The sequence below is a fragment of the Trachurus japonicus genome, chromosome 5, assembly GCF_045865225.1.
Source record: "Trachurus japonicus isolate A0001 chromosome 5, Traja_1.0".
Classification (NCBI taxonomy): domain Eukaryota; kingdom Metazoa; phylum Chordata; class Actinopteri; order Carangiformes; family Carangidae; genus Trachurus; species Trachurus japonicus.
In genome coordinates this window covers 10,306,205-10,319,352 of record NC_140911.1, presented here as the reverse complement: position 1 = coordinate 10,319,352, position 13,148 = coordinate 10,306,205, and the positions used below count along the sequence as shown (strand labels likewise).

The following is a 13,148-nucleotide window of genomic DNA, read 5'->3' as shown; positions in this document are numbered from 1 at the left end:
TTGTCAATCACCTGATTGTTAGCCTGATCCATGGAGCCTGTCCGCTCTCAATATGCAGTTTGTGTGCCAAATACTTTCAAAAAGCTCTGATTTCACCATAAACAATATGATTTGAACTCAGGAGACTTCACATTTACACACAAAAGAAAATGTTGTAAACGATCATCTCACTGTGGTCGAAAGGCCTTATGCACACACAGGTTTCGGTAATAAAAGTTAATACATATGCATACCAGTAGAGTGTGGTGTAAGCCTAATAAAAATTCCAAGCACTACTAGACTGTGTATACTGTTACACCTCATGCCCACATTTTGTAACTACATGATAGCTCACTAGTTCTGATGACCGCGCTCTCTGCAGGCTAATGGGTAACAAGAATTATGTGGCCCCAGCAGTCAAATTAATCTCCAATTCATTCTGCCTCCAAACATGTTTACAGTAGGTTTCATCGCCCCTCACAAAACGCTCAGCTAAGTGCACATTAAATAGCTCCACGCTTGTTGATGAAAATCCTCTTTTACAACACTCTGTTGAACCGTAGGTGCGCACACGTGGGAGGTTTTTTTCACTTTTATGGGACAATAGAAGCGTTTATGGAAGCTGGTTTCATTTTGTTGATGAGCTGAAAGCAATGAACTGGTCAATACACGATGTTGGCACAGCCCCCTGTTTTCACCTCAGAGGACTTAGCACAGCAATTTTTCATCCCCCTCCAGGGTCACATGTCTAACCCTGAAGTCAATTAGGTTCTCGTCTCGGGGCGATATGACCTCAGGAACAGGCAAGCCATAATGGAAACTGGGCAGCGCTTTACTGCAGCAGCAAGGCGATAAACAAAGCAGAAAAAAATGATATGGTTTTTGCCCTTTGACAATAAACATGAACAGAAACAATCAGGTAGAACCGTGGGGAAAAACTGTGACATTTAAGAGCATTTATATCAACATACATGGAATGTGTCGACTTCTATAGCAATTTCTATTTTCCCAACCTGATGTGCAAGTCATTCAAGCTGTGAAAACAAGTGTGTGACCAATCACTGAGGAGCGGAAGTGCGCCTGATATACGGCTTTTCAACACCTTGATTTCCTCCGCAGAAGGTAAAGACAGCAAGAACGTGAATAGAGAGAGATGGTAAACATCAAGCTAAACTCCAGGATCTTCACAGTGGGTTTTGGTTTCACTATAGGGAGCTGGTGTATGGAGTATGAGCCGGCTGTTGAGCCTGAAGTGGTGTAAGGTCACCGCTCGGTAAGAAGAGATTTCAGAGGAGGACTGTGATATTCAGTCTGATATATCTGAGGATTTCGAGGGGGGGAAACTCAGCGCTTAGGTGGGGCTGATCGGCTCTCCCATGTGTCTTTGTGTTTCTGTCACTGAAATACAGACTCATACTAGAACATGAATCTTTTTCTCCAAACATAAAGCCACTACTGACTGAGTGTGTTGGAGATGTTATTTAGCTGCAGTGTGAGGGAGGGCCTGCCAATATTTTCTCTCTCCATCCTTCTCAAATAAAATTCTTGGATGTTGCCAAGTTACAGCTTGTTAAGGCCAAGAATGTTACTCAGCAGTGGCCCTTTTTTTTAACCATCACATAGCAATAGCTTCAGTCTAATGGGCAGACTCTGTTCAACATCCACCATGGTCTGATTTTAATTTGCAGTTGGACATGAAGTATGTTTTTTTTTTTTTTTTCAGACCGCTCACATGTGGGATATTTGAAAAGAAATTCAGTTCAAGGTTATTGATGCAAACTGGAGGTCTTTCCAGGATCTGAAATGGACCCGCAGTTTGGATGTGGATAAATCAACTTTTAGACAACAAAGGATCAGTTTGAAAAGGATATGAGGCTTGCTTAACCTGTGGACCTAAGGTCAATTAGTCTCCCTCTATTCTGAGGTGAAGGACTGTAAAAACTGTCAGTCAGTGGTCTGACCTGTTTACAGTCAGCAGCTGTGAATAGAGAGATGAATGATGAAGCTCTATCGTAAGAGGGGAGTCTTGAGTGTTTTATCCACAACTAAAATCAGATGAAAGTGATCAAAACACACACAAACACACACATATGACATCTTAGGTTTTACAGATGGACAGATTCATGGCTCCCAGAGGTTCACCACCATATTTGCTGAGCCCATCACCATCACACTGCCATGAGCTTGTTTAAAGCTAACCAGCAAATATTACCTTGCCAACATGCCAAGAAAGACACTATGGTAGATAATACACTAACAAAACACAAACATATTATCATTTTAATTGTGAGGAATGCATGCTAACATTAGCCCACAGTTTGAAGTGCTACTGTTCCTTACATATAACATCGCAGGTGCTAGCTTGGCTATAGAAAGTGGCACCTGCACTTTTTTAAAACATTCAGTATAGCTTTGCTTCATTAACCAATCACTCACTCACACCTTTTTAACTTTAAAACACAATGATTTTGCTCCCACAACCGTGCTGGCTGCAGCGCTGAGCCGTGGTTGCTCGCACATTTCAGTAAAAAAAAAAACGTGAGAAGACAAGCACAAAGAATGAAAACACAGCCATTAAACCCACTCTCTTTGCTATGAAAACACCCTCTTTCCCACCATGTTTGGCCGTTACCACCGGTGTCCTCTCAGTGATATTATATCTCCGTCCACTAACCGCTGTAAAGTGGCTTGTTGAGAGAATGTCAGGCCCGGTGCCTGGCGGTGTCTTTTCCTCCGGCCGTCAGGCCATTAACAGCAATTGAAACCAGCTGTGTGAAGCGATCGCTCTTGTCACTCAGCTGCAACGTCGTATTCGCTTTAACTTTTAAAAACACGCCTTTCAGTGCAGTTCCAAACTTCTGCCCTGTCTTTAGTTTCGCCTGCTTTCGATTACAGTTATTATCACAAGCTGCTCCTCCTGGCTCGCGCTGCAACTCTGTGTCCATTATGTGCATGCGTGTGTGTGTGTGTGTGTGTGTTTGTGTGTGTGTGTATTTGTCTTTAGATCTTTTCCTCCGGGCAGTGTGCCTTTCACCTCCAGATTGTAACCCTGTCGTTGTTGGAAGCGAGGTTCCCTAATTTGTCATCAGTGTGTGTGTGTGTGTGTGTGTGTGTGTGTGTTGCTCCTGCTGTATAGGCGTTGTGTGATTTATCAGTGCTTGACCACAGTCAGTCTTTCATGGACTATTCTCAGACACCCCCAGCCCCTCGGCAGCCTGAGCCATGCTGCTGGACACGGATCCTGCAGCCCTCGCCAACACCAGGGGAAGCCAACAAAAGCAGAGCAGGAGGAATTGGGTTACGCTTAAGACAACTCCAGCTATAAATTCATCCCAACAACAAACATGCCTCTATAAGCCTGCACTATATTGTCTGCCTTTGTTACAGACTGTGATGCTTTAGGGCATCTCAGTTTAAAGATGGGAGAGTCTGAAGGCAATTCAGTTTTAATTTTGGTCTTTAGGCGCACATGCTTGGCTTCATTATTCAAGTTAATCTGTTTGTGAGTGACAGACTCTGTGTTATTGCCAAGGACAAAGCTGATGGCTTCTAGTCAGTAGGCCCATTCAGTAGACAGACAGGTGATTAAGATTGCTGTGACCTAGTCAGCAGGTATCGATCATATCGTATCTTTTCAAATCCTCTTTTCTACTCTATTGTTTTTTCTTTCATTTGATCAAAGCTTGTCTTGTTCGTTCCTCTCTTTCTCCTCTGTCTGACACTTTCATTCTGTCTTTATTTCCTCTCCACACCTCTCCTCTATCTGTCTTTGACCTCTGTCCTCAAATCTTCCGTTAAAGCCCTGTGGCTTTAGTGGGTTGCCTCCCTCTCCTCCGCTCACATTCATATATGAGTGGCTGACCTCTGGTGTACCCCGGCCCCCCGTTACAGTGTAATAAAAAAGGCTGCAATAAATAACTCTGAGATGACGCTCATTGTCTGCTGCTGTAATGCCAAGAATGTCCATGTAATTTTGAATGACCAAATTAGCATTAATCGTGCTGTCGTGCACAGCCGTATGCATTTGCACTGCTACATGCATGTGTGTTAATCACTTGTGGGCATTAATACATTCCCATGTCAATGTGTGGAGATGAAGAGGTGAGGTTCCATTAAGTCTCAGATGGTGGCCTATAAATCAAAGTGATTTTAAGTGTGCGTGTGTGCATGTCACTCCCAGTTATAGATCCTGTTAATTGGTCTTTGTGCTGTTTTAGCAAAAGAATTATGGGGGCAAATGAACCATTTTATGTAATTTATCAAATAGTAATATCAAACATTTGCAGTTTTATGCTTCAGTTGAGAATTTAAAGAGTTTTAGGGTGAGGCTTGTTAACTGCTGTGCACCTAAAACAAACACCTAGATGACACACTGTTGACTATGGGACCGCTTGATGCACATTTTTTCCCTATTTTGTGTTATTTGATAGACATAAAGACAAAATAAGTGGAGAAAAAATAAATAATCAAGGGTTTAATCAATCGTGAAAGTAATCTTTGTTTCCCGTCGCGTCAGTCAGGTATGATGTTGTTGCTGTTGTTGTTCATTGTGTCTGGGTCTGTGTCTCCTCCTCAGGTTCATCAGTATTACAGCTCCCTGCCCGAGGACAAGGTGCCCTATGTGAACAGCCCAGGAGAGAAATACCGCATCAAACAGCTGCTCCATCAGCTCCCGCCTCACGACAATGAGGTGAGAGTCCAAACTGGGCCCCCTCCCCCAACACCTTCATCCATCCATCTATCCACAAATCTATCCCTCCCTTCTTCCCCTCCTTCGGGGCAATACAGAGATAAGAGGGGGCAAAGGGAGGAGACAGCCACAGGAAAAATGTCTGTCTTTTTAATGGGTGGGAATGGGATAGTGAGGTGTTTTTGTGGAGCTGCCTTTTTTATGTAGTTCACATCAAGAAATTTTAATCTTGAGCTAAGATAAACAAGTGGTACAATCCCTACACTAATTTTCACATACGCATTACTTTACTTTAACATCAGCTTCTCTCTAAGCCAATTTGGCAGAGAGGGTTGTTTTGTTTTGAGGTAGATGGAAGCAGCAAGGTTTCCACAGCAGGTACTATCACCATGGACATTTGAGATTTGTTATTTCTGGGAGTTAACCTTTATCTACAGCTGCTTCAATCTCTTCGTGCCTGTTCTGCATTCATTCATCATATCAGAAAGATTCTTAATCTCTGACCTCTGATTGGTTGACAGCTGTTACCTCCAGTATTACACTAGTATTATTATTTTTAAGTATATATTTGACCCCTTGACATTTTAGACAGGAGAAAAGCAAATCACAGCCAACTCTTGCACAAGCCTTTTCAGCAGAGACTGTGAAGACATCTGAAGGTTTAGAGGAAGAAAGAGAGATACCTTTCATTTCAGTTTGCCCTGTTTACCTCGGCCAAACTTCATCAGTTTTACAAATATTTCCTGTCTAACTTTAATTAAGAAAGCATGTTGAGCTATGTACTTCTATTTAAGAGACAGTTTGTAGGAGTTGCTGTCTATGATATTGGATTTCCACAGTGATTAAAGATACATTGTGACAATAACAACAAGGTTTAACAGTGAGAAATAGGTTTTTCCACCATATACTTCTTTTTTCTTCTTCATAACAGATCAAACTAAGGTATGTTAATGTGATGCGTGTGTGTGTGTGTCCAGGTCCGCTACTGTAACGGTCTGGATGACGAGGAGAAGAGAGAGCTGAAGCTCTTCAGTAACCAGCGTAAGCGGGAGAACCTGGGCCGCGGCAATGTCCGTCCGTTCCCGGTGACGATGACCGGAGCGATTTGCGAGCAGGTATACCTGACAGAAATGTCAAAACCATCATTTCTGTATCACTTCCCCCAGCAGTGAGGATATATATATATAAAAAGATCAAGGATCATCTGAAAGCAAGCCATCATTTCACTTCTAAATGTCATTTCTGCGCCGCATCCCGTGACATGAGTGAATTAACTGTGACAAGAGCAAAGGTGTGTCATGTGGCCGGTGGAATGAAAGCCGTGAATAGTGTGAGAGACGTTCTGAACAGGCTGCTGGCATTTCAGGTCTCTGTCGTGATGTACGAGAGGTGCTTTATCTTGACATATAAAGGGCAGAGACAAAACAGTTGTCTGCTTTTATAACAACGCTGTGACCTTGTCAATCTCACTTCAAAAATTCCCGGGCCATAAAGAATCGTGAAGTGTTGAATCTGTGCGTGTAAGTAGCTGTCGCACTCAGCCAGTCACAGTGTTGTCTCTTGTCAAGCGTTACCTCAGAGAAGAAGATACGGTTAAAACAGCTGTAGCCAGTGTCCCATCAAATATTGAATGTGTTGTCTTCGTGCGCTCTTGCTGCTGTGGCCTTGTGGAACGGCATAGTGCAATGAACGGTGTTCTCTCAAGAACAAACCAGCAAACTTCAGCATCCGATAGCAATTTGTTACAAAGTGCACAAACAAAGTGCAGCGTCTCTCTGTTGTGTTGCTGCCCCAGGTGGATAGTTGCTTTACAGCTTGTGTTTCTCATCCACTCAGCAACACACACACATACACATGCACATGCACATGCGCCAGGGAGCAGATTGTTGGGAGAGTGTGTATTGATTAAATTCCCCACCCCCCTTTGGCCTCCTTGCAGCAGTATAGGCTTTGTGCCAGTTAGATAACCTGATTGTAACTCTCCCTCTGTATCCGTCTTCCCACCCCTCTAAATCTACTTTGCCTAGCTGACCTTTCCCCTCTGTCTCCTTAGCACTCCCTCTTGTTTATCGTTCCAGCCTCTGGAACCTACCTTTACACCTCCATGCCGATCCCGCTCTCCCTTTTATCCTCTCATATATCTCTCCATTTTTTATTCGTCCCCTTTGCCACGTCCTCCAAGAGCCACTTAACTTCCTCTCCTTGTCTGTGTCCACCCCCCCCCCCCCCTCAGACCTCGTGCTCTCAGTTTAGTCCAGTTTTCATGCAAAATTGTGTTAAAAGATTGAGATGCACTGCGTCCAAATCATTCACAGAGGAGGATCGCGTGCAAAGGGGTTTTCTTTGAAAGTGCCTCTTCAGGGGTGATCTCCTGCAGACTTGAAAAGTAATTGATTTGTCATTGAAACATGCTCTAGTTTTAGCTTCTCAGTTAAGTTAGGATCCTTTGTCTTATGTGATACTAAATTAAAACTCTTTGGGTTTTTGAACTGCCTTAGTGGTTCTAATGTTTGATTTATTACAATTTTACTGCTGTGATGATTTTAATAGTGGTTTTGTTTTGCCTGAAATAATTCATCTTCCTCTGCATCGGTGTTATAGAATAATCCTTTCTGGAAACCACACAAGCCTTAGGGAATATTAGTGTATGAACATCTTCAACAGCCTCATGTTACAAAGTCACAATCAGTTTTGCACCATGAGGGCAACAGGTTTTAAACTGGTGAAAAAAAAACTCTGATGTTTAGATGTTGGAAGAGAGAGTTGGATCTAAACATTGACAGATGCTGACAGAATGTACAGGCCAGTAACTTATTTCTCAAAAACACTTTTCTTCTCCTCCATCTCTTTCTAGTGTGGCGGCCAGATAAACGGCGGCGATATTGCTGTATTTGCATCGCGGGCGGGTCACGGCGTGTGCTGGCACCCCGCCTGCTTTGTGTGCAGCATGTGCAATGAGCTCCTGGTGGATCTCATCTACTTTCACCAGGACGGGAAGATCTACTGCGGCCGACACCACGCAGAGAGGCTGAAGCCGCGCTGCACCGCCTGTGATGAGGTAGGTGCCCGTTACATGCACATGCACACACACACACACACACAGGTTTGCACGTTGAGGATCATGTGTCAGATACACATGTCGCCTGCTTTAACATACTGTGCCACTAATGTGGGACGGTGATTGTAGAGCTATTTATAAAATATTCACTCACACACACACACACACATTCTTCACATAATGCATACCTTCATATGTACCAAACTGCTGTCATATGACGCTCACAGGCCTCCCAACACACACTGTCACCGTTTAAGTCTTGCAAGGGTTTCTCAAGTCTAATGGGGTCAGCTCTCAATATCCTGATCTCAAAACCATTAACACTGACGTACTCCCTCTGCAAATGGGGACAAGGACACTGTTGCTACTTTAAAAAGCACCCGGGTGATTCAACAGCAGCGTAATTAAAAGTAAATGCACTATCAAGATTACACCAAGTCCCCACACACATTAGCCTCCTACACAAGTCGGTGACAAAGAGAAGTGCTAAGTTGCAGAGGAGAAAGTGGTCTGTGCGGTGGGGGGAGGGAGGGAGGGCGAGCCGAGCCTTTGTGCTGTCATTCAGCGCGCATTAATAACCCAATTGAGGTTTTTACCTCTGTGGACTTGTGATAAACGATACTCTCTCTTTCTCTTTCTTTCTTAGATCATCTTTGCGGATGAGTGCACCGAGGCAGAGGGACGTCACTGGCACATGAAGCACTTCTGCTGCTTCGAGTGTGAGACGGTGCTGGGGGGCCAGCGCTACATCATGAAGGAGGGACGGCCCTACTGCTGCTCCTGCTTCGAGTCCCTCTATGCAGAGTACTGTGACTCCTGTGGGGAACATATTGGTATGCTGCACCACCACCCGGCATCTATCACTGTTAACAAGAACTGCATTAATCACCTGCAGGTCAAGCAAAGGAACCCTTTCAAAAAAGAATATGATATGCTTAACACGTGGATACATGGAAAAATTAAGTGGAATGTGATTAGGCTGCAAGGTTTTTTTTTTTCTTTCAAGGAGGATGTGGGAGTGACTTCATTTTCTTTGTAGCAAGTAACAGAGGAGAAATCATACTACAGATATGGCATGACTTTTAGATCGCTGCATGAAGTCATCCATGGCAAGGAATTTAAAGCAGGGGGTCACAGAGACCTCCACTGACAGATCACTGATATATTCACACATATATTTATCATGCAGTGTGAAACAGCTCACATCCAGGATCTGTTTTTATTACAGACACATGCACCAAATGTCAGTTTAATACAAATTAAGAAATATCAAACACTGTAGAGTCCAAATCCACTGAGAGACAAAACTGGGGATTTTTTAAATGGGAAAACCCTCATATTAGCACCTCTTGGCCCCATGCCACCTCCCAGGAAGAACTCTGTGTATGTGTATGTGTATGTGTGTGTGCACGCGCTCCCCTGACAGGATGCCCAGGTGTGATTTTGGCACATACCTCTCAACAAATTTGCTCTATAATTATTTGTCAGACAGGATACAGAAAAGTATTTGGCTAAAAAGCACAACTGATTATAAATTGAAACCATCAGAAAAACACGCTGAAACCAGATGGCAGCCATTAGCAAATAGCTGGGTTTCTTTCCCCCTGAGACAACTTGAAACATACTCAAACTGCAGTGTGTTCTTACAGTACAGTGCTGGGCAAGTTCCATAATGAGTTTGCCCCCAAGCACAGTCATGTGTTGCAGCCCCCAGGTCCATTTTCTCACTCAACAAGCAGCTTGTAATATGCTACTGTTTTCATATCAAACAGCATTTTTAATAAAGACATCAAGATTTTTAATTTCTAGCTCTTTGATGAAAACATTGTGTTTTTTTGTAGTGCATTTTTACACAAGTCCCACAATAATGTGATTTTATCTAAACCTTGTGAATTCATGTCTTCTTTCTCTTCCCTGCAGGCATTGATCAAGGCCAGATGACATACGATGGGCAGCACTGGCACGCCACTGAGGGCTGCTTCTGCTGCGCCCGATGTAAACGCTCTCTGCTGGGTCGGCCCTTCCTGCCCAAGCAGGGTCAAATCTTCTGCTCGCGCTCCTGCAGTATGGGGGAGGAGCCTAATGGCTCTGACTCATCTGATTCGGCCTTCCAAAGTGCACGCTCCACCAGAGAGTCCAGACGCAGCTCCAAGACGGGGAAGAGTGGAGGAGGGGGAGGCAGTGGAGTGCAGGCGGAGAGATTCTCAGGTGAGGTGGACCCACTGTCTTTACAAATGGATCTTCTGAGTCTCTCCAGCCAAACACCTAGTTTGACTCGCGAGCCTCCGTCCTGGCAGAACCAGGAGCAGGCGGATGACGGTTATAATTATGAATCCCATTCAAACCCGACTGCCAACCCCACCCCTCTCCAGCTTCTAAGCCAGTGCAATGTCAGGACTGCCTATAACCCCGCCTGCTCTGGACAGAACAATCAACAGCAGGATCACAGGATCAAGGAGAACGCAGGTTTAAAGAGACCCCCCATCTCGGCCATGAAGGGCCACTCTCTGAATGAGACGTGGTTCCAGCAGCAGCAGCCTCCAGAGGAGTACTATCCACCCAAGCTGAGGACCCAAAAGAGCTTCACTGAGATGTCCCATTGCTCTCAGCACCACAACGGCTTCTCCTCTGACAAGCGCTCCATCAGTTTGCATGGCTTTCAGAGGGACAGGGACAGAGACGCAGGCCCGCCGGCAGCAACCCAGGTGGCGAGAAGCAGGAACCCCATTAATGCACTTAACTTCCCAGAGCAACTTACTCCTCTAGAGCAGACCCCAAGAGGATCCATGGAGTCCCTGGCCTTGTCCAATGGTACAGGTACGTTTGGTAGTATTTGTTAAATTCTGTGTGGCCTTGTTGTGTGTTTGGTATCAAGCAATAATGTTGTTTCCTCTAACTACTCTGGGGTGATGGGATGACACTTAATTCAGTCCTCCTTTTCCTTTCCGTCAGGAAACTCAGCAGATGGAGGAGGAAAGCGTCAGGAGCACCTCTCTCGTTTCTCCATGCCGGACTTGAGCAAAGACTCTGGAATGAACGTGTCGGAAAAAAGCAACATGGGCACCCTCAACTCCTCTGTGCAGTTTCGTAGCTCTGAGTCCATTCACAGCCTCAACGCCAGTCAGCCCTACATGGAAATGGACCCGCCTAGGCCCTCTCAGTACAAGGTACAGTACTGTGACCCTCCTGGCATGGGTGGGGGAATGGGTATGCCTCATTTACCCCCCGGCTTCACCTTCCAGGAGGAGGACCGGGTGAGTTTAGTGAGCAGCGCCAATGCTGCCCGTCTTCCACCCATCAGTGAGCGCAGGGTGGGCGGTGTTGGTGTAGGAGGAGGAGGAGGCGGTAGAGGAGCAAGTGTCCGGATCGATGCCCCAGAGGAGACTCCACAGAGGCGCCGGCACCACCACCACCGCTCCCGTAGATCCCGTCGTTCTCGCTCGGAAAACGCTCTCAACTTGGTGGCAGAGCGAAGGGCGAGACCGCAGGAAAGGCCTCAGCTGCGCGTCCGAGAGGATTACGACCGTTTCCCGCCACCAAGGAGCAACAGGGACCAGTTCGGTGTAGGAGGAGGAGGAGGAGGGGGAAGATACCAGCCCCAACTCTTCCGGCAGTGCCCCAGGACCACTTCAGACCTGACGCTGCAGAACCCCGGGGCCGGCCGACGCACCGGCCTGAACCAGTACTCCTGGGATGATTACGACGACGACGACTGGTGCTCCACCTGCTCCTCATCCTCCGAGTCAGAGGATGAAGGTTACTTTCTGGGCGAGCCGATCCCCAGACCCATCCAGCTGCGCTACCTCAGCAACCAGGAGCTTGTTCATAAGTACAACAACACGGGGATGGGAGGACCCCACCGCAGTGGGCAGTTACACACCCACAAACGCAGAAAAAGCAAGAACTGCATCATCTCCTAACATCCTAACATTTGGCACAGTCAATGACTCTCTCTCTCTCTCCACCTTGTGTACACTAACATTCTCCATCTGGAACAAAAAAAAACAGAACAACAAAACTCACAGGCCATTTATTCAGTGTTGTTGAGTGTTGAATATTACGTAATTGAAAGTCAGTGATGAACTACAGTTGGTAAACAGTGAAAAAGCAACAGTGTTTGCATGTTTGTTCATTTTAATGTTTCAGAATATCTCCTGAGTATTAAGGCTGTTACACTTACAAGCACAGATCTATCAAGTCACAACGTTTATCAAAAGCTGATGTGCAATTTCTTTTTTTTCCTTTTTATCACAACTTCATTTTCATGCAGCAAATGAGTGCGCAAGGTCGTTGGTTTGGTACAGTTTAGCTTTTTCATGCAATGTGATTTAGATATAGGATATACTGTACTATTGTATTCAGTTCATAGTATGTACATAGATAAATGAATTAATAATTTCACTTTAAGTTAAGGAAGTCCATGTAAATATGGTTGTAAATGAGGCCTCACATATTTTTATATTTTGTATGGATAGAATCATTTATGTATTAAATATCTATAATGTAGAGATAGAAAATTACAAAACAACATATGCATGTTTTATTTGGCTGACCTCGTCCTGCGTTTGGAATAAAGGAGTATTTCAGTGACTTTTGTGATTGACAGTTTGGTGTTTCTCTCCAGAAAATGACAACACGTGGCTGATGTGCACAAGTGCTCACAACAGTCACCTTCTCCATCTGTTTAATGCATAAATGAATGACAATGTGGTGCAGAGGTTGATTAGGGAGTCATACCCCACCACACACTCACACAGGCATGTTAATGTACAGTATATACTTAGACGGTAAATGGGTGCAGTCACATTCAAGCACACAGAGCTCCATTGTCCTGGAAACAGATACAGCTGAAGTTCTGGTTTATTGCATCAGCCTATTCACATTGGAAACTGCTGACAAAGGTCTAGGGATTTAGTTAATGAAATCTGGTGATGCTTTGTTTGAGCAGTTTTTACCCACACATTCCACATGGTTCTGGGGGAGGAGCTGTGTCGGGCTATGGGTTGGCCACTTCCAGACTATAATATCTCATGGACTTGTGGATGGATAGCCATGACCATTTGGCAGAAATATTTGTCACCCTCAGGAAAAATTGTCATAACTTTGGTGATTCACTGATATTTCATGCGGCACCAACGTCATGTCAAGTCTTTAACTTTTCCAGCAGTTTGGTTTATGACCAAATACCTGTAAAACTAATGATATTCCCATCAGCCTTAAGCTCGAGCGCTTATTGGTAATGCTTACACTAGCACTCTAGCTGAAATGATCAGATAGCTTTCAGCAGGGCTGTAGCCTCTTAATCTACAAGTCAAATCCTAAATGAGCCGACCCCTTCTGTCTAAATATTGGTATATACAGTTTAACAGGTTGCATCTGCAAGTGTTAAGTACTGTCATATTGTAAATTGGATTCCCTCTG

The 13,148-nt window shown here is 44.8% G+C and overlaps 1 protein-coding gene across 2 annotated transcripts in view; it reads left to right on the top strand.

The window, feature by feature from the left end:
• The window catches only part of prickle2b (prickle homolog 2b), an 85,427-nt gene extending 73,109 nt beyond the window's left edge, over positions 1 to 12,318 (top strand). For both annotated transcript variants that reach the window (XM_085776116.1, XM_085776117.1), the window contains 6 exons: positions 4,556 to 4,669; positions 5,647 to 5,784; positions 7,524 to 7,727; positions 8,374 to 8,560; positions 9,648 to 10,544; positions 10,680 to 12,318. In XM_085776116.1, the coding sequence (XP_085632242.1) occupies positions 4,556 to 4,669; positions 5,647 to 5,784; positions 7,524 to 7,727; positions 8,374 to 8,560; positions 9,648 to 10,544; positions 10,680 to 11,647 (2,508 nt within the window). In that variant the 3' untranslated portion in view covers positions 11,648 to 12,318. The remainder of the gene's footprint in view (positions 1 to 4,555; positions 4,670 to 5,646; positions 5,785 to 7,523; positions 7,728 to 8,373; positions 8,561 to 9,647; positions 10,545 to 10,679) is intronic.
• The last annotated feature ends 830 nt before the right edge of the window (positions 12,319 to 13,148 follow it).